The following is a 22,382-nucleotide window of genomic DNA, read 5'->3' as shown; positions in this document are numbered from 1 at the left end:
CCCAATTCAGCACCATTCAACAAATACTTGTCACATTTTCAAAAGTGTCAATAATAACTGAACCGGTTTTACATTATTTACAAATGTCAGTTTACTTACCTTATATTCTTCCTATAGTATATTATCCCCCTTCGGTCGTGAAATAAGCGAGAATAAGGTTCAATAATTTATGGTTTAACTTTTTATTACATCGTACTGTTTATACACGAACTCGGAGTTGATTGATTTGTTCCTCGTTTTATATATTTTTCATATACGGCCATAATACCGTTTTGGTTTATTGGTCACTTTGAAATAGAGGCACGTTTGGTTTCCTTAGAATACATACCGAAGATGATAACTTTGTTCCCTTTTAATGTGTAGTCTTTGTTATACTTCCTACGTGCGAGAAAAGTTTCATCTACTTCCACGCTTCTTCGGGCTCCACCTATTTGAGTGATTTTAAAAAGTAATTTTTAAAAAGAACATCATCTTGATTTGGACTCTTGGAAGAGGGGGAGTAGAGTGTTCTAGAACTTTACTTCTTTTAGTTTCGTGCTATAGAGCCATGTATTGCACTAGTATAAAATAATGAATTCAGCCCTTTTTGTTTCAATTTGGTACTATTTTTCAGCCCGCTCCAGAGCTAGGACTGTGGCAACGGTGCCTTATACTCAAGTAAAACCTCGGCGGGAGCTTACGTTGTTCTGATTCCACGTTCATCAATAGATCTCGTCTCATGTAGCCTCGCTGCTGAAAGGGACGTTAAGTTCAAAATCAAATCTAAATCTAGTGAAATCTGAAATGATTCTACTGGTGTCAAGACTGTTTAAAACCACCCACATCATTTTAAGAATTTTTACGTCACTGGTAGGTAATTTCGGTCACTGGTAGGTCAAAATCATAAATAAATGTTCGTCCTCTATGTCCTGTCAATTTAATAGGTTTTGACAATAATTACTACCTTTAATATCGTCAACCAACTGCAACTATTTCTTTCCCTCTTTCAGTTTCTACTACTCCTTCAATTATATCTCTAATATGATGTTTCTTCTCAAATAATGTACAGGTTCTTTTCTTTTCCTGCTTCTAACCGATCCTCTGTTGTCAAGTGAACAGAACAACCAGATTTTACTTCACAAATAAAAACTTCATTTCTGCCTTGGTTATATTTTGAAAAATGTTAACCAATGGGAATTTACAGTGTTGTTGTTCTGTCTCAATTTCGTAAATATTGCTAAAATTTGATGGGATTTTTATTCTTCGATGCTATCCTGCATATCTTCCTCTTCATGTATAAATTTGAATCCTTCGGTCTTCGCCATTCTTTCATAATATCCGTGTTTTGTGTCCGTTGTACTTTTTTTCTTTATTTATTAATATGTAGCAGCTGGGCATCTCGTATTTTACAGTAAAGAACAAAGCTACTGTATAGTAAAGTAAAGAATAAAAAATAAAACTTTCCTCCGGGCCGGATTTGAACCAGCGACCTATGGATTTCTTAGCTTTCTTTCTACGGTCCACCGCTCTACCAACTGAGCTACCAGAGGAGCGTATTAAGAAAATATATATAGCTGTAAAATGCGTGCAGCTTTGTGCTGTTATGCAAGAATTCTCGTAGTGCATAGTTGAGTAAGAGATTATCGTCAAAAACTTTCCCTTTATAGTGTTTTATATTAACTTTTCCCTGTTACGAATAAAGCTACGAATAAATAAAAATAAAACGTTTCTCCGGGTCGGATTTAAACCAGTGACCTATGGATTTCTTCGTTTTATTTCTACAGTCCACTGCTCTACCAACTGAGCTACCAAGGAAATGTATTTAAAAATATTTAAGCTTTAAAATATGTTCAGATTTGTGCTGTTATACAAAAATTCTTATGTTGCATAGGTAGTATCGTCAAACACCTTCCGTGTGCAATTTTTAAATTTCAACTTAGTCTCTCTTACCAATGATTTTGCTTCCTGGTGTTCTAAGAAATTTGAATGTTATCTCGCGGAAATGTTAATTTATATCTCCCGCTTCCGACTGCGGGAAACTCTAGGACAGTGGTTTTCAATGTTTCAGGAAATGGTGCAAATATGACAAACTGGAAAAATCTAAAGCACCCCCTCACCTCACTGCTAGTGATAGTAAACAAAAACGCGTATTTTGTACGGAAACTACAATTCTGCGGATCGGCGGTTTGAAACTGTAATTCTAGGGAGAGACCTCCGCGTACTGGAGGCTTAAAAGTTATTACCTGTATTGGCGAATGAATATAAGGGAGTTGAGTTGTGTACGTCGTATTACTAGTAGCCTATAGTTTTAAATCAAAAAATTACACGCACAATACCCGATAGCGCAGGTAGCGTGGCTGTTTATCATTATGGTTAGCGTGAGACACAGACTGAGATGTTTGTCAGGTATTATTAGAATACTGGGATTCAGTGGAGCCCCGTTCAACTTCATTACTAATAAAATAATGTCTAAGTCTGTCAAATAGAAAGGAGACATGTAGAGCCATCAAATTTGGATAGATCTTCACCAGAGTTAATGGTATGCAAACAGTCATTATTATTATTTATCAGGATCAGGGGTAGTTATAAGATATAAACGTTTATATATAAGTTTTTCTGGTGAAAAATTTAGATTTAGTAACGTATGGCGGAACTCCTTGGCTGTATGTAACCCATATGACAATTTTGATATGTGGGCTTGCACAAAAGTAGAGGATAAATACCCGGGTAATGGAATGGTTCATGGGACATTGTTCTTGCCTTTTTTTATCCACGTTCTGATTTAAGGCCCATCAACGTTGGGTGCTTAGCTACAGCTTTCGAAGTTTCGGGAATACCTTACATAACGAGATTAATTGGTCTCTACAATCGTCTGCACTATGCACAACCGCGTAGTTCGAGGCCAATTTACAATACGGTTTAATTTAATTAGCTCACCACTAAAATGTAGGATAATAAGGAATTTTAAAGAAGAAATATAAATAAAATGAAAAGAGTTTTCTGTATTATTTACAGTATATCTTTTCATTTTATATAAAGGGTGTCTCTAAAAACAGCAACTTTTGAGTGAATAAGAACATCCGAATTTATTGATGAAATGAAATAATTTAAATATTTACATGTTTTTGCTGTCTATGTTACCTGTAATTGACTCTTGTTCTTTTGATAAAATTTTCCAGAACTTTTTGGTATATGTGCACCTCTAATTCTGAAAATTACACGCTGAATCTCGGTCTTGAGCTCTGGAACTGATTGTGGCTTGTTGGTGTAAACACGAGATTGCTCAAATAGTACTCCCACAGAGAGAAATCACACTGTTCAATCACAAAATCTGGGTGGCAATTCACGTCACGGTTGTAAGAAATCACCTGGCTAGGGCGTAACAAGTCCATACAGTTCCTACCCGCACAGAAAGCAGATGACGAGCATACACTATTTGTCGGTCTGTCACTGATGAAAATCGTGTGACGTTCAATTCTGCTAACTGACTGGAACAGAAATGCCGGGTATTTTAAAAGAGACATCCTTTATAAACCGAATAGCATGTAATTATACATGTGAAGGAATTTACTTCGTATGACGTGAAATTTTCGAAGTTAATATTGGAACCGGAAGTAATAGTAGATTCTTACCACATGCAGTTTTAATAGGGCGGATTAGAGTGGAAACGAAAAGCATTCTTGGGACTTTTATTTGATTGTCGCTCTCTATTCCCGGTTTTGTTCCTTGGCGATCAATGTTGAAACCGGAAATTTTTCATATCTACCACTTCCAGTGTAAATATTCAGGGTTAACGGATGAGATGAACTTTTCTTGGTCCGCTGAGTCCACCTACGAAAGAAAAATCCTTGATATATCTTTTATAGTTTTCCGGTTTCAACTTAAGTGTTGAGAAAAGTACAGACAAGACAGACAGACAAAGCCGTTCTGTAAGACTCCCGATACATTTTCAAAAATATGGCAATCAACGTTATAACCGGAAGTGATTGATTTCTGCTTCTTCTGATTTGAATAGAAGGTTGAGAGAGACGATGGTACATATTCTCAGAATGCTAAATTAACTAAAAAGGCGTCTAACCATCTCTTATCGCCTTTATACTATATACAGCAAACGTAAAACCGGAAGTTGAATTTCTATCACTTCCGGTTTTAGCAGAAACTTAAGGATGGAGATTAAATGTATTCGAGGTACGCTTAATCAATTACAGGAAATTGCTTCTCGCTGTTAGTTACTGTTTTCACTCTAGTGTGTTCAACGTTAAAACCGGAAATGGTTAACTTCTACCACTTCCGGTTCGAATATCACTTCTATCAACGAACTTTGTTCCTAACGTTTGACCCTAACTTAGTTGCATCCTCGCTGAAATTAATGGTGAACCATTAAGTAGTTCTTGAGACGGACACACGGACAGACAGTGGTTTTGGTTGGTAAATCAATTCCTTAAAAATTTTATTGGCAAACCTATTACCAGTTCGTAAATATGCGCAATAACAAGCACCAGAGTTGGAGCAAAACCCACGTTTTTTTGGAACAACGTTACACCTACGCAAGGCATTCCTGTTTTGAGTGAAGTATTATGTGTGCTATTCAAGCAGAAAGAAATTGAAATCAGTATTGATGATGTGATTAATAAACACTTTTCGTCCTATCGAAACGTCATTCTTATAAAGAGTACAGATACAATTCGGAGAAACATGAAAATATCCGCGAAGGTCGTGAAAACAACATAAAATAAACTAATGCAATTCTCCATCTATTGTTGGAAGGCGCCGGGATGAGATGAGAGGAGAGAAGGACGTAAATAAATAGGTCAGTCTCCTTCGGAACTCCTGGAGAGGTTCTACTTTCGTTCTCTCTCCGCAAGCGATCGTAACTGTAACATTAGCTTCAACCAAAGTCAATTAGGTCCACCTCGTAAACGGGAAAGTAGGTTTAATCCAGCGGGAATTTTACAATCCGTAGCCACAGACAATGGATGATATTAGTGGACGCCGAACTTTATATATACAAGCTGGGGACGACGGTAAACAAACACCAAGATGGTGTTGACATGTTCGCTTAGCAAATGTACTTTTGCCTCGAGTTTGAGGGAGTTGTAACATGAGACGATGATTGGTTTTTGTAAATGAATTGATTAAGGATTCTCCATGAAGGATTCTGCATTTAATTTTGTAAATTCGAAGGAGATTTTCTGATTTTTTTTTCAAATGATTAAAACACAGTTTTAAATAAAACTGATTCACAGAAAACGATTAGGATATAACATTTAAGCAATATTATTACAATTAATACCAGTGATATTTAACGTTACCCAAATCAAACTGAAATACTCAGTCAAACCTTTCGAGACAATCAAAGTATTTCCCTAGTGACGAATTTCCCGATAACTGAAAAAGAGTCCTTTGATTGTAGCAATTCTTTGTATCAATGGCGGTTCTTGAAGGAAGTCACATTGATGAAAAATTAAACATTATCGCTAGAGGTCACTGGAAAAAGCTTGCATAATATACTAGTCCTTGTCTACAACTTTCTGAGACTGTATCGAACTTTCTTCCCTACGCTTTTAAGGATAAATTTTAAATATTTACCAATGTGGCTTTCTCCCAGAGCCGCCACTGCTCTAGGACAGTCTTGTCCTCCTACATGTCAGCTTCATCTCATAGTTGATTGTATACGCGTGAGAATGTGCATGTTGTTTTTCGTGTGTATATTGAACATTTGCAAACTTGGATAGTTTGATTTTCATGTTCACTAGAAATGTAAGTTTATAGGCAATAAATAAATGTATTTTTAAAAAAATAACAGTTGGTTGTTCTTTTGGCTAGTAGCTCTCAGTAGGATTTTTTTTAAAAAAATAGTACGGTAGCTCAAAAGTTCCATAAATTTGGTGACCACTATTTTAGGCAAATAGACTGACATAGTAGTCAGACAAGACGAAGATCAGATTCTGTGTATAGCAATACAGCAAAAGAAGCATTGTTGCGTAACGATAACTCATAAACCGATATTATCGCAAATGTAAAAATACTTTCTTATCGTAGGCATACTTCGTACTTTCTCCTGTTAATATATTTAGACGAGTAAATGTGTGCTCGTCAGCACATTCCTCTGGTAGCTCAGTTGGTAGAGCGGTGGACTGTAGTGTAGCGAAGTTAGAAATCCATAGGTCGCTGGTTCAAATCCGGCCCGGAGGAACTTTTTTAAATACTTTTATCGTATTTCGTATGAATGATTTTTCTGCATTAAAAATCAGACAGTGTAACTTCAAATTTCGATCTCAAGTTTATGGTAGTTTCATGTCATTAATTGCTATGTAATATTTTACACAGGCTGAATATTGTGCAGGAGATATTGTTGACATGTATTCAGTTTCATTGTTTAATTATTCCACTTTTCCTTTAATGCAGCCGTGTGCAACAGCCTAGCCCTGTCTTCCGGCCCGCTGGTCAGTTATTGAATAATAATAATAATAATAATAATAATAATAATAATAATAATAATAATAATAATAATAATAATAATAATAATAATAATAATAATAATTATTATTATTATTATTATTATTATTATTATTATTATTATTATTATTATTATTATTATTATTATTATTATTATTATTATTATTATTATTATTATTACAAAACCTGTTAAGAGTAAACTGGGAATTTTCCATCGATCACACAGTGCGAAATGTAGTAACGCCCTGAAGACAAGCACTTGGCAAGCACAGGTACTTGGGGGACATTTCCCTCGGTATAAGGATTGCTAGATGTACCGACAAAGTTCTAAGTACATTATTCTGCTCGTCTTTAGTGAGTAAATATTTTGGTTACCAGTATAACAGTTGTTTTGAGTTATTGTGATGTACATTACGATAAACATGTTCCATCATTTAATACTATACTATTCAATTGTCGTAAAAATGCTATACAATGAAACCTCTACTAACGGACACCTCTATAAAGCGGACACCTCCCGTAACGGACATATTTTGTAATCCCTGAACACTGTAAATAGGAAAAAAAAACATTGGCAAACCTCTCTAAAGCGGGCACTCTCCATTACGGACACGGACAGTCTTTCCTGTCTTTTATAAGTATTATTTACCTCCGTACCACGGACACTTTCTCTAGAAACAAGTAGAAAAATACAGTAAAAGTACATTTTAAGTAATTCATGCATGTGTCACCAACGAAGCATTGTGATAATATTTTACCTCTTCAACCGGCTGTTCAGCAACCCAGATGAAGCGTCTATGCTTAACAACACCCTCATGTTCTTTGCTTGTATTCCACTCCCATCCAACCTGTTTTAGAATCAAAAGTGATGGACTTTTGCCCGCCGTTTGGGATGACACGTCATTCTACTGTACCGCTAGAATCTCTAATCAAGCAGAAGACAAATTTGATATTTTTTGCTCGTGTATACGCATATTGTCTCAGTGGCTCTATTTGTAGAAAGAAATCTTTCTTAAGGCATTTTGCAAATCGAATAAGCAACAAGGTGTAAGTCTTTGTGAACTTTCGAAATGCCAAGGAAAGCGCTAATGTTAAAAGAAAACATCGAATTGATTGAATTTTCAAAGAAAGAAAACTGAGATATGCGAAGGATACCTGAACATTTTTGTATCGGTAAAACACAAGCAACTGAAATAATTAGGAAAAAAAAAAAACAAGACAAGTTAATGAAGTTATGGTGTGAAAATGGCAATGAAAAATAGTGTCGCAGTGCTTTGAACAGTGTTGGTGTGCAAGTGAATAAAGTAGTTTCTGAATGGTTCTGTAGAGTGCGAGATCAAAACGTTCCTGTGTCAGAGTCGATGCTACAAGTTAACAAGTTAAGGCTTTGGAGGTAGCAGCAGAAATGGGTGTTACAGATTTCAAAGCCTCGAACGAGTGGTTAGAGAAGTTTCGGATTAGCCACAAAATTTCTTTCAAAGCGATCTGTGGAGAATCCGTAGATGTCGATATGCCTACAGTCATAGAACGGTTTGATAAATTAGACCTACCTTCAATAGTTTGTAATTGCATATTACTTTGCTAACTAATTTGCGTAAAAAGATGTTGAAACCTCTTTAAGGTCGACACCTCTCTATAGCGGACATTTTTTGATTTCCCAGGCCTGTCCGCTTTAGAGAGGTTTCACTGTACCTACAGTAAGGCACGCGACGCCATTTAGTGCTCTGTGATTGGCCCGCCTACTGTCCCAAGTTGCACACCTTTGCTTTAATGCAATTGTTCTCCCTTACTTCTGGGTATTGTTTTTCTACTCTGAGTCAAAGTTGTTGAATGGTTAATGTAAGAAATTGAATTACTAGAAAGGCGGACGCGCAAAATGCTATAACAACGCTCATAAGTTCCAAATTTTAATATGAGACTATTTTAGTATCAAATTTTGTGTGCAACTTACAATGCAAGTACTGCCATGGAAAGATGGGTCTATACCACATTATGCATTGAACAAAACGGGATTATTATTATTATTATTATTATTATTATTATTATTAATAATAATAATAATAATAATAATAATAATAATAATAATAATAATAATAATAACCTTCCTAACAATTCATTAAAAAAGAAGCATTTTCAACAGTTCACCTGAGTTTTCGATCTCTGAAGAGCCGAGTTTTTCAATTTTCTGTAACAATTACCAGGTGGAATATTTAAGAAATCAAGTCTGGAGAAAAAACAATCCACTAGAAAATTCCCTCTAAAAGTAGAATATTGATTTATATTTAATCAAGAGTTATTGACAACCACCACGAGCACAAGCTTCATGAAAAACAAAGCACTTGCATAACTTTTCGAATATAGTCTGTCCGTTTTAAATATTAACCCTAGGAACATCAAGGGAAGGGGGGCCTCGGAGGCCCACAAATTATTATTGTTACATTTTGTAATATTTCTAATTGCATAAAAAATCTGAAAAAAAAATGATATTGTGAAGCTTGGCCCCATTCATCATAAAACGTACTTGCTTACTTTTTAGTGTTTTGTTTTTTCTATTTATACTAAATAAAGAAAGTGCTGTGGGCCTCACAGGCCTCCCCTTGGTAGTACTAAGGGGCTATTCACCGCATACGCTAACTGCTATATTCCAGTGTTTTGGTTATTTATTTTATTTTCCTTTGAAACAATTTTGGTACTACAACTTGCAGGAGCACTCTGAGCTATTGTTCTGGTGCAGTGTTGCCAAGTGTACTTTATCAAAATTTAGTATATACTTTTTTCTGATTATTTTTTTGGCACCTAAATATTTTGTATTCTATTAGCTTATTCCTTGAAACCTGCTAACACCTAAATATGTCACTTTATATTATAATCACACACATACATATATTATATAATTAGCACTATCGAAATCGGTTTTTGAAAAAAAACGAAAACCGGTTTTTGAAAAGTGAAATTTCATAAAACCGAAATGTCGGTTTTAAAAACCGCTTTTGCGGTTTCACATTTGAAAACCGAATTCCCGGTTTCGGTTTCGAAAACCACATTTACAGTTTCGGTTTTGAAAACCGCATTTGCGGTTTTCGCTTTTCAGAAAGCTGTTTTTCTCAAAAACCGAAAACCGCAAATGTCACAAAAAATTCGACAGCACTAATATCAAGTAACGACGAGAAAACAGCGAAGAATCTTTCCCCACTTCGGCTCACAGTTGCCAGATGGAGGGAAATTTCCCTCGGCGTAGGGAAAAAAATGCTCAAAATTTGCAGAGGGGAAAGAAGGTATTTTTTCTTAAAATGTCTTGAAGTGCAGGGAAATTCTTGTTGAGTATACTTTTTCAATTGGCAGAATAAAAATATAAGTTGCAATTTCTCACAAAGAGGCACAGCTATCGTTATTGGGAAGTAAAAAGATACAGAATAAAACATGATCGGTGTTTCCTTCTCGTATCAACTATTGTAGGTGTCTGGGAGTTGCGATAAGAAACCAGTCAACACATGCTAAACCACAACATTCACATTTATCGGAATGGCAACAAATCAACAATAAAATTATGTATTGCGATCTAGATTTTCTTTCTTTCTTTTCTTTTTCTTTTTTTTTTAAAGAAAGTGAGGTGGTGCTTTTTTTGTTAACAAAAGAAAGAGTGGCAGTACAATTTTTAAAAACAAGGGGTAAGAGTAATAATTATATATGAAAGATCTCAGTCTAAGGCTCGGTTCAGACGTGCAGAAAAGTCTGTTGCGGGCCCGCAACAGACTCGCAGCAGACTCGTGCGGGCGTCACAGAGCAACCAGTTCAGACGTGCAGAAAAGTCTGCTGCGGGCCCGCAGCAGACTCGTGCGGGAGTTTCAGCCCAACCACTTCACATAGACATAGAAAAGAGCTCATGTTATTTTCAGCTGCAGGCAAATAAAGATAAAAATTGAAAGAAGAAAACGTGCTGTTTTCGTACACTTAGCCAGTAAAATCCTAAGGAAGAAACAGAGACGATACTGGGTTCGTCCGTACGAACGCTCACGACTGCTTAAAGGTGAATTTTCTTCCATGTTTATCGACTTGCGCAATGACGAAGAAAAGTTCTTTAATTATTTTCGCATGAGCATCACTTCATGTGATGAACTCTTATAGAAAATAAGTGATAAAATTAAAGCAGAAGATGCTTTCATGAGACTAGCGATACCACCAATTGAAATGTTGGCTGTTACATTAATGAGTTGATTTTGAGTTTAACGTTCCGTTCAGCAGCGAGGCTATATGAGACGTGGTCCTACTGATTAACGTGGAATCCGAACCATATGAGGCCCCGACGGGAATTGAAACCGCGCCTCCCACGCCAAAGGCGTGTACGCTAACCGCTTAGCCACGGAGAAGCTCTGGCTGTTACATTAAGGTAAGTTAATTATGTTAACTAATTATCATTTGTAAGAGCACAGAAAGTTAAACATTCGGAGACCTATTCATTGACATTTTCAAATGTTATTAGCGGCCACTGGCATAGTTTAACAATTGCGTGACTAATTTCGATTTTTTGACATAGTTGGTGGCTTTAAATTAAAAATTAGACATATTTTTAGACTTCCCGAATATCCCGCTCAAGAGGAGGCGTTTCAATAATAGTAAAATTTCCCTTTATTTATTCAAAAATTACCGAATGTGAGAATTCGTTTCAATTAGAGATATAAAATTCGCCATGTAAACTCATAATAAAAATAATGGAGCACAGGTTTCAGTGTCTTTGAAAATTTTCTCTTGAAGGGGAGATGGGGGATTTCTATAGTAGTGGGGTCCGGTGGCTCAGTGATAGAGTGTCCACCTCTGGTTCGATCCCAGCTTGCGTCAAGTGGGCTTTGTGGTGCGAGAAGCACCATTGTACGTGAGTTTTCTCGGGGTTCTTCCGTTTCCTTCCACTTTATTCATTGCACCATTTCATTAATTTATCACCATCATTTCCTTTAGCCTACCCGGTATAAGCGTGCGACGTAAAACTCAAGGATTTCATTTCATTACTATAGTACTGACATTTCCCGTTATATATTGAGAAAGCGTTCAATATGAGGACTCGCTTAGATTGGAGATGTGAAATTCTTAATGTAAACTCTTAAATAAAAATAATGGATTTAGTGTTTCCGAATAATCCATGTCTAAGGCGAGAAAAAGGAAACATTTTTATAATTGTGACATTTAACGATAGAAGGTTTTGAGGAAATCCCCAATACGTGTAGCACACCACAAGGAGGCAATGCAGCAAACGGAAGCAGAAACAGATGGGTTGATTATTTTGTAAGCGACAGAGGTAGAGTTCTATGGCAAGATAACTTTGTTTTGGTTGTTCTTTATGTAAGAAAACATTCAGTTGTTATCTCTAGAATAGTAACGACGTGCACAATATTATGAATTGTACGAGAAACACAAATATTTCTGTTACATATTGAGCATGCTTTTTATTTTTTAACCACATGAGTGCCCTGATGTTCAACAATTTTCGTGTTAACTCTATTAAAAAAAAAAAAAAAAAAAAAAATAGTACATTAACAAATAAAAACAACAATCGTCAGCCGAAAGACGATGTTTTTTCTTTGTTTTCTGTTCTGCTATTATGTTGATGGTTGTTTTGGACTTCAGCGTCCTTTTTGAGCACAGAGGCTATATAATACGTGACCTTGACCTAAAGTATAATGCAACGTACGTTATAAACAGTCGGTTCATTCCGGAGTGAGTTGCAAGAAATCTTATCAAAGAAACTGTATTAACAATAAAGGCTTGTTCTCCAAGCGTATTTGTTTATTGTTATCACAAAAAAGTATTCATAGCCTCGCTGCTGGAAAGGGACGCTCGACGAAAATCAAGTGTAAATACTACATGAATATTAGATTTTTACATTGAAAAGTAATAATAATACATACATATCAATGCTGTTTTTTTCTTCTTCTGTTTTTACATTAAATTTCTCACATAAGGTTTCACACACCTTATTCCATGCATCTCGTTTTTATTATTATTATTATTATTATTATTATTATTATTATTATTATTATTATTATTATTATTATTTCTATCTCTATACATTTCGCACTTTAAATTTCATATCTCGTGATACTTTTGTATTTCGTTAATGAATAGTTCTTCATTCAGTTCTTCGCTTTCCATTTCTGCGGGCGCGGGAAAGTCTGCACGTGTGGCTTGCCTCATTGTCAGCAATGGTTTTCCGACCCGCAACACCTGTGCGGACTCGCTGCGAGCCAGCAGTCCCCGCAACTCAATTTTCGCCCGCTGCGGGCCCGCAGCAGAGTCGTGCGGGAAAGTCTGCACGTGTGGCATGAATGATAAGAACCAATGTATTTCCGGCTCGCGCGGGTCCGCAACAGAGTTTTCTGTTGCGGGCCCGCAACAGACTTTTCTGCACGTCTGAACCGAGACTAAGTGGATGAGATTTCAAATTGAATTTCATGAATTGCATGTGTAGTGATTTTAAATAGAGATATACTTTATTTTCGATTTAGCTTAGGGTTGCCATATTACCCGATTTTAGCAGGTACCCCCGATTTTTAGATTCTATATTCGTCTCCAGTTTTAACATATCTTAATCACGAAAAACCACACGCTTTTTTTGGATTGGAGAAAAATCTAAGACAACTTAGTTGATAAAGTGTTGGTATATTCAACGTAAACCTCTACACCTCTGACAATCTCAATCACGATTGAGTTAAATTTGGACTCGCGCTCAGGCTCAGGCTGTGGGTTATCTGAGCAGTGCGCGTGTGCAGGGCCATTTGCTAATAAGAGATCTGCTCTAATGCACTATGTGTAGTTCATGTGTAGTTTTCTTTGTGTAGTTCATGTGTTTTTAATGTAACGTATTGGAGGTTTTATACGAATGAATATTCGTTTGTAGATGATGTGGCAAACATACTTGAATTATTCATGTCTTTATAAGCTACAAGAATGCCGAACGACAATTTCAAGTGTAACTTTAAAGACTCTTATAGAAGCGAATTTACGTATGTTAGCCAGGGCACAACTAAGAACAAGCAAAATGTACACTCCTGGAAAACTGTTTCGTTTGAAAAGTAGGCTGCAGGGAATAGGGATGCGCACGAGTCGAGTCGAGACAGGATTTTCCTGACAAAATTCGAGTCGAGACACGGCTCTTCCAATAGTGAAATATACATTTTTCGAGTCGAGACATCACTTTTACAGCACATTTTCAAGACGAGACAGCCACAAATCTTGTCTCGTGCGCATCCCTAGCAGGGAAGCAAACTGGATCCACTTGATTTTTTATATATATATATATTTTGTAAATTAGACCACGAGGAACACGAATCTGAAGGAATTTTGACATTCCGAATTTCGGAACTCGAGATATTCGTTCATAAAGTGACCACAGAAGCAAACTGCACCCAATTGATTTTTATATATTTTGTAAACTAGACCACTGAAACATGGATATTTGGATAGGACACATAGTAGTTCCTAAATAAAGTCTTGACCCGACTACTGTAGGTTCCATAGTTTCCGAACTATGGACGTTTAAAATTCATTTTTTCATGTTTTCGGCAGTTTATAACTCCGAAAGGAAGCATTTGTGCACCCAGGTTGGTCTATACTTTTCGTCTTATCTTGGTGTCATGAATCACCTCCCAAACGTTGTCGGTGTTGTATATATATATATATATATATATATATGAAAGAAAAAGAGAGAATAAAGTTTCAATAGTGATTGGAAAAAACTATGCTGCTGCATCTCTGGTGTTATCAAGTATTTTTAATCACAGAATCTACAAGCAGCAGCCTGCAACACCGACTGAAGACGCATATTTCATAGGAAATTGTCAGTTCGTTATTCTGTGATTGTGACTATATGTGGGAATCTGTAGCAGCATTGGAACAATGGCAAATTGTGCTCTTCGCCAAAGTTCAATTAAGAAAGATCTTAAAAGAACTTTTAAATGAATCTGACATAGAAGGTAGTGAGCTCGAATATAGCAAGGTAGAAATAACCTTATCAGATCTGGATGCAAAAGACAGTCATTTGAACATTTTATTTGATAAAGGAAATGGAACAAATGGAAGCAGTGGTACGTTTCTTGCAATGAATCCCTTGTAATATTAATGATGTTGTAGTGGTGTTAGTTTACAAAACTGACAGACAAGTCGTAGCTTGTTTGCTTACGTTTTACATATTCATCCCATAGGTGCCAAAACCTGACGTTGTGCTACTAGAAAAAATTGAAACTTATGTTGAGTTGGCAACACTGCTTCTCTGGTGACATCCCTATAGTGTCCAATGAACGTCCCTCACACTGTCTATCTTTTCGCGGAAACAAAATCTGAAAGAATTTCATCATTCGAAGGACAACCGAGATGGAATTATAAAAGATTAATCCTGAATTCATTGGGATACTGAAGTATATCCCACTCTTCCCTATTCTGTCTCACTTTTCTGCACTACTAACAAAATGCTTTTAGAAGCCGCCTTTGTACACATACTACACTGTAGTAAGTCGCTATTGATCTGTTTGATAGTTTACTGACATAAATGAAAAATTGTAACTTAAACGATTACACACATATAGTTGGCAACACTGTACTTAGGCACCTAGTAATAATAGAGAATAAAAATATATGATATCTTAGACATCCCAAGTTTATATCAGACAAGATAAATTATTTTCTGTAATAAATAATGATCTTTATGCTGTGGGTCTCAGTGGCCACCCCGTCGGTGTTCTATGTAACCCAAAAATATCTTGGTTTTCCTAGGATTAACCACCCCCGACTCAACCGGGATGGCAACTATGAAACTTATATATCGCTTCACCTCACAGCACATCCAGCTTTGCTTACCTAAGAGTTTTTCCCTTAAGCTACCTATGTCAGGCAAACAATTCCTCAGAGCGATATGCATGAGCAGTCCTAGTACTTTATCTACTTGGTACGACGTTGCTCCATTTAATTTAGGGTGCCTTACCAGTAGGAGCCCAACTGGCTGCTGCGATTGAAGAATGTCTATGGTTTCAGACTGAAGACCACCAATTTTCAACAAGTTTAGTCTCTTTCAATTTTTTCGTATCTTTACTCTAAACGGATTTTCCATATGGCCGAGAGCTTTTGATACACCCAGTATAGAAATTATATATACTTTTACATACATACATATATGTAAAAGTTCCAGGACTGAATCTGTCAAATGAAAGTTTCTTACCTTAGAAGTTAAATTCCTTCATCACCTTCAAAGTACTCCCCTTTTGCATTAATACAGCGGTCCTAGCGTTTCTGCCATGCTTGGAAGCATTTCTGGCTTTTTCGGACTAGTTTCAAGTACTAGTTGCGATTCTTCTTGAATTTCTGGAATGGTGTCGAATCTTCGCCCCTTCATCCAAAGCTTCAGCTTGGCGAAAAGAAAAAAGTCACAGGGGCCAGGTCAGGTGAGTATGGGGGATGGAGAACCACTGTCATGTTGTTGGTGTGCATGTGCATTGTCGTGGTGGAGATTGAGGTTACCGTTATGCCATTTCTGTGGCCTTTTGCGACGCACATTTTCACGCAACCTTCTTAGGACATAACAGTAGAAATTTGCATTGACCGTGCTTCCATGTGGGACAAATTCCCGGTGTACGATCCCCTCTTGGTCAAAGAAACAAATGAGCATTTGCTTCTTTCCATGCGTGCTTTTTTGGGTTTTGGAGACCCAGAACTTTTCCACTGAGAAGACTGCAGTTTAGTTTCTGTGTCGTAAGCACAAACGATGCTCTCATCGCCTGTAATGACGTTTTACCCAATGCCACACAGAATTTAATGCACACCCTTTGTTCTGCAACTCCGCCATACCACCGAGATAAGAAAAATCGCAGACGGCTAATGCAACATACACACGAAAACACGTGCAACATTCAAACGCTTCCACTTCAAACCACGCTACTCAGCACACTGGCTCACAACACACTACCGCAACACATCCTAGCGGGAAACTCGTGAAACTATACTGGCAAACTGTAAAAGGTGGTTCCTTACATCAAAATAAGAGAAAAAGTTCATATCGACCTGTGGGAAAAAGTGCACTATTTCAGAGGTAGGGCTGCCCAAATTCGCTAAAACCCCAAATTTCAAGAGGCCCTAGTTCGAATTCAAGAAACTGTGAATGTTGGTCCTTATCAGCATAAAGGAAGTCACGCATGCACATTCTAAAAATGCATACTTCCTTCATATTCAATGGGTGTACAGAGTATTCCCTGCAGGATGAAATTCTCAGACATGCCATCAACCGAATTTTGAGATATGCTCTGACTTTATGATGGTCCAAGGTAGGCAAATAATAAAACTCGACAGCAATGAATACGGAATCCTTCTGCGGAATGTCAGAAGTGTTAAAGAGCGTCAACAGCACGGTCTCTCCTACTCGGGAAAACGCATGCTGCTATGTTTTCTTTCACACTTATTAGTGAAGAAAACGTGAAATATACCATGACAAAATATATTGCAGCACACATTATTTCGAGCACAAAAATACATGGAGCTGCCGGTTCCTAATACTTCTGACTTCCGAAGCTTTGGGTGTCCATTGTTGTTAAGGTTTACCTCCTGCCTACTTTGGACCCTCCTTAAAATCAGTGTATATCTGAAAACTCTATGGAGAGCATGTAGGAGAATTACACTCTGTGGGGAACACTCTGTACACATATTGAAAATGGATGAAATACACACTTTTGGAGTGTGTATGTGTGACTTCCTTTACACTGATAAGGACCACCATCCACAGCTTTTGCAATTCGAACTAGAGCCTCTGAAAATTTGGCTTTTTCGCGATTTTGACAGCCCTAGGTCTGAAACTATGCACTTTTCGCCATAGGTCGATATGAACTTTTTCTCTTATTTTGATGTGAGGAATCACCTCCTACAGTTTGTCGGTATAGTTCATTAACACCCTGTGTATATATAATTATAATGAAAATTGGTTGATCCGAATGAATGATCCGAAATACATGAACTCCCACTGGGAACATAAAAGGATGAGTCATAAAATCTTGCTATGTTTTCGTACACAACCTAGCTATATTTATTATAGTACACGAAAGCAGGTTAACATTCAAGGTATAGCCTCTCGTGTTCGACTGTCCGTAAGTACTTTCCTACCAGTTTCTCGCTTCCATAGGTAACTATCCTAGAAGTTTACGAGTTGGCTACCTTGTCTCATGACTGTTCTGTGGAAGGTGGTGCCCTCTACGAGTTTTCGTGGTTCTTTACAGGAATTACAGGAATTTCTTTACAGGAATTACAGCGCCAAGATCCTGAATTGAAAGGCATAGTTTCATAAATAGAAGAAGGTAAAACTGTACCAAATTATTTAAAGATAGTGTACTACTTAAAGAAACTAAAGGAAAAATAAATAAAGGTTACAGAGCAGTTGTTCCGAAAAATATGATTAATACTATTTTGCAATACCATCATGATTTTCTAGGATCAGGATCTCATCAAGGGATTAAAAGGACAATAGGGCGAATAGCAGGAAAATTGACATGGTCAGGAATGTTTAAAGACATCAGAGATTACGTGCAGAGCTGTAAAATTTGTCAAGAAAACAAACCGAAAAATACGAAAATGGTAGGAACGTATTATTCAAAAACTCTTACTATGCCTAACCATACTTTTTATATAGATGTACAAGGACCACTTCCTAGTAGTTCTGGTTATAAGTATATTCTAATACTTACAGATAGTGCAAGTAGATATTCATTTTTAGAACCTTTACGTCAGTTAAATTCCAGAGTAATAATAAGTAAATTAGATAAAATCTTGTGTCATTATGGGTGGATTAATAACTTAGTATCAGATCGAGCTTCATATTTCGTAAGCGATGCTTTTGAAACGTACTTATTTAGTTAAGGTATAAAACATATTACCACTAGTCCTTATAATCCTTCACCTAATTTAGTGGAAAAAGTGAATGCTACAGTCAAACAAATTTTACGTTGTTACGTAAATAATAATCAGAGTAGTTGGTCAAAACTTCTCGACAAAATTCAATTCACTTTAAATTCTAGTATTATAAGCGAACTTGGAGTTTCTCCAGCAGAGGTTTATTTTGGAAGAAAACTTTTTAGTCCATTAGATTGTAAATGGTCTTTAAATGTAAATCTTTTTGAAAATGGTAAAAACAAAGAGCAAATGTTAGAAATAATTTCAGATAACATCAGTAAGTCATGGAAAAGGAAAGAACAAAACTATAAGAGAAAAGGAATCCCTGCTGAGTTTGCTGTAGGACAAAAGGTACTTATTAAGAATATAACAAAAGCATCCTTGTTAAAGAAATATAACCCTAAGCTACATAAAATCTATAAAGGCCCATATGAAATTCTGGATTTACCGACAAAGAACACAGTCTGGGCTAGGTTAATAGAAAATCCAGATGTAAAGGTTAAGAGACATGTCAATTTCCTTAAAAAATATTATGAAAGAAGAAATCCTGTAAATGCCAATGCAGCAGTAGATATAGCAATAGCAGATAACAATGTAACAGATATTTAAGTTTATTTTAGAATTCTTGTAAATATTGTAGAAAAAAAAAAAGCATGCCATGTTTAGAAATATTTCCAGTACAAACATCAGATGTACATCTTCATAGATTTAAGGAAATGTTTATGAGAAAAAGATACTGTTTTGTGTTTGTTATTTCACAGCTTTTGTAACCTGGGGTGTCGCCAAACAGACATGAGAGACTTTTCGATCCAGATTTAGGAGGAAGTAGTACCACCTTCTAAATGTTGTCATCTAGATTTTTTGGATGGAGGACTTTCTTCAAAAGATCATCCTTGTATTTCTACGTAAAAAGGGCCCTTGGAATACATATGGAATACAGATTGGAACTGTCCAAGAATCTGAACTTAGTGATGATGAAGAAGATCTAGTGGAAGTGATTGGTGAACAAATAATTTTTTTCAGTGAAGTGTTCAAAAATAGTTTGTGCGCCCCCCGCGATATTTTGTTGTGTGACTAAATTTATTTGTTCAGGAAAAAAAAAGTAAAGAAGCTTCAACAGAAATAAGCCTCTGGGATAGGTAACTATCCTATAAGTTTACGAGTTGGCTACCTTGTCTCATGACTGTTCTGTGGAAGGTGGTGCCCTCTACGAGTTTTCGTGGTTGTGCAGCTAACCTCCCCTCTTCAGTTATGAAGACAGGGTAAGCATCGATACACCTACTTTTCTTTTGTAGGCAAAATTTTCGTTTTCAAGCATGTTATTTACTAGTTTAGTCTTAGTTTTGGCATACAGTGAATCTCTAAAAGTGAAAAGAAACTTACCTTAGTTATGTGTAAATTGCTTCAATGTTTAGTTGTGAGAAAAGTGAATATATAAAAAGAAAGTGTATTTCGTACCAGTTTGACATAAAAAAAGTTACTTTGAATTGGACAATTAGATGTTAGTACAAGATGACTTTTGGTATGTATGTATTTTTCTATATTTGGCATGCCGACTGAGAAGGAACATTGATTTGGAATTTATTTTGCATATTCAGATAACATGCTATTTAGTAAACTTTTTCTTAAATTGCTATTTCGACCAGATTGCGGATAGTCAAAATTACTTGACATTTAGTTTATATTTATTTGAATCAAATATTTCCTTTTTGAGAAGTTATTTTTGCATTTGTTTCCGATTTTGGCTTATTAATAAAATGTGTTATATTTGTTTAGTTGAAATTCAAATCTTTAATTCTATATTTAACCTGAGAAAACACTATAAAACGTTCTATCCGAGCGGTTTAGTATTAATTTACTTAAATACCGCAACAGGTATCAGTACGATGCCATCAAGTTCCAGAATTATTTATTGCGTTTTCAGAGCTGAATGTATTTGCATTATCCTGTCGCAGAAGAATACTCTTTCGGTTCAACAACGCATGGTATTTTTTGCGTACGGCAACAAACATCCGCTCCATCTGTTAGAAAAAGTTTAGTTTTGATGATACGAACATCAGGAACGAACTCAAAGTCAATTATCCCCTCATAGTCCATAGAGCAGTACTTTATGCTCGAAACAGCCCTGTTTGACGACTCGTTCTAGAAGTTGCTCTTGCTCAATCATTGTCTTTTGCATATTCGGTGTTTGGGAAAACACCCACTTTTCGTCGTATGTGATAATGTTTCAAGAACGCACATCACGCAGATTCTGTAACAGTTGTCGGCACACATCCACTGTCTTCTGGGCCTGAGCTAAAGTCAACTCATGTGGCACGATGCGGCAGCTTCTGACGGTTTTCCAAAGTTCGTGAAGGTGACGCACTTGTGGACTGGAATAATAATTGCTTTGGTAACAATCGAGTTCTGGTGGAATACATTTTATTCAATTATATGTTGCCAACTTCTTTAGCTCTCTGTGTAATTTACCGAGAAGGAAAGCAAGAAACTATGACGATATAAATTGCATTTCGTTTTACAGCTACTTGTTTTAGAAGGAAAATGACCGAATTTTATTTTCGCTGCTTCTCAGTTAGGAAACGTAAAATTGTATTCAGACAAACGTTTATAGACCGGTCTAAGAAGTACATAGTTCTAAGAAATAGTTTCTCAAAATCGGAAGACTTCAGTCTCGAATTATCTTTAATTTTCTAATAACTTAACTTGAATTATATCTTGATGGACGAGTTTTTGAAAAAAAAAAAAAAAAAAACAAATCGAAAAACTCGTTAATAATGAACTGATATAAATAACAGAAACTTACCTGCAAAACTTCTTATTCCGAGACAATTTGAGGGGTGAAGCTGACGCATCAAGAACTTGCAACACGCATCTCGTACTGATGATACTTGCAACAGACTAGAAGCTGGCAATAAGACCTGAAATGTAATTTTAAAGAGTATATGTACTATAAATCAATTTGAAAAGAATAAATCAATAAATAGAAATATTGTTTCTGCCTAGGTAGTAGCCTGGAAGCCTAGTCTGTATGTGCACCTAGGAGTTGAGTTGATTTTGAGTTGTGCAACCTGTTATTGCATTATGTCAAATTACTCAAAATACAAAATATGACAAATTCTTAGTAATATTTGTAAATATCGATCCACGGTATGTTCCTACGACTATCAAGATACTGATATCGTTCTATCTATTGATACGGTATATTCTTTGATGGGTTTAATGGTTCATAACTTCCGTTTATCTAGCCGACACCAACTGATTTGGATCTATTTGCACCATCGTGTCTTACACACAAAGCGCCTCGTGACACGGAACGGTACTGTGCTGGTTAGAGTACAGAAGACCGACTCCATTGCATCACGTAGATAGTGCGACAACTAACTTATACGAGTCCCTTGATTATTCCTAACAAAGACTAGCCCGGAATGATAAGACTACAATTTGTTCGTGACCATGACAACAGCCCAGATGACGTCAGAGTATTGCGGCCAATCTGAGTTAAAACTTTCTCGTTTAACAAAATACGTACAGTATGAAGTGTGCAGGTGCTCTATCCTGTTGTATGCATACTCGTTCCATACTCGTTTATGCATCGGATAAACTATTACACCCGGACAGATAACTTCTTTACATATTTGCCTCTCACTTAATACCAATGTACTTCAAAATAAATTTGCTAAATCATTTAGGGCACTTAACTCTTTACAACAGATACGCAATTTATCTTCAATAATGTAAATGCGTAATTGTATAGGTAGATCATAATTAAGACAAATTTTACAATATAAATAAATTCACCACTGTGAGCATAAGAAGGAAATAAAGAATTGATTACATTAACGTACTCGAACCTTTCAACAATCATGATTTAAATATGATGCATAAAGTTTAACTGCCCGCTTTCTTGTTGGCATTTCTCAGTCCGTACTATAGATTTGATAAATACGCACAACTGAAGTGGGCCTACGCTAAATGTTGTAGGTTTACATGACTTTGAAAGCCATAAGGATCTTCTCTTGAACTTCTAGTAT

The 22,382-nt window shown here is 36.3% G+C and overlaps 1 protein-coding gene and 2 non-coding genes across 4 annotated transcripts in view; 1 reads left to right on the top strand and 2 right to left on the bottom strand.

Moving 5' to 3' along the window:
• Positions 1 to 22,382, bottom strand: part of LOC145671130 (kelch-like protein 17) — a 291,534-nt gene that overhangs the window by 150,636 nt on the left and 118,516 nt on the right. For both annotated transcript variants that reach the window (XM_081739927.1, XM_081739928.1), the window contains exon 5: positions 21,155 to 21,269. In XM_081739927.1, the coding sequence (XP_081596053.1) occupies positions 21,155 to 21,269 (115 nt within the window). The remainder of the gene's footprint in view (positions 1 to 21,154; positions 21,270 to 22,382) is intronic.
• TRNAY-GUA (transfer RNA tyrosine (anticodon GUA)) lies at positions 1,442 to 1,529 on the bottom strand. Its single transcript is given in 2 exon segments — positions 1,442 to 1,477; positions 1,493 to 1,529. It is a non-coding gene; the product is annotated as a tRNA-Tyr (tRNA).
• TRNAY-GUA (transfer RNA tyrosine (anticodon GUA)) lies at positions 6,086 to 6,174 on the top strand. Its single transcript is given in 2 exon segments — positions 6,086 to 6,122; positions 6,139 to 6,174. It is a non-coding gene; the product is annotated as a tRNA-Tyr (tRNA).

Source organism: Thermobia domestica, chromosome 15 (genome assembly GCF_964235325.1).
Source record: "Thermobia domestica chromosome 15, izTheDome1.hap1.1, whole genome shotgun sequence".
In the NCBI taxonomy this organism is placed as follows: Eukaryota; Metazoa; Arthropoda; class Insecta; order Zygentoma; family Lepismatidae; genus Thermobia; species Thermobia domestica.
The sequence above is the reverse complement of the archived record's forward strand: the minus strand, read 5'-3'. Positions and strand labels throughout refer to the sequence as shown.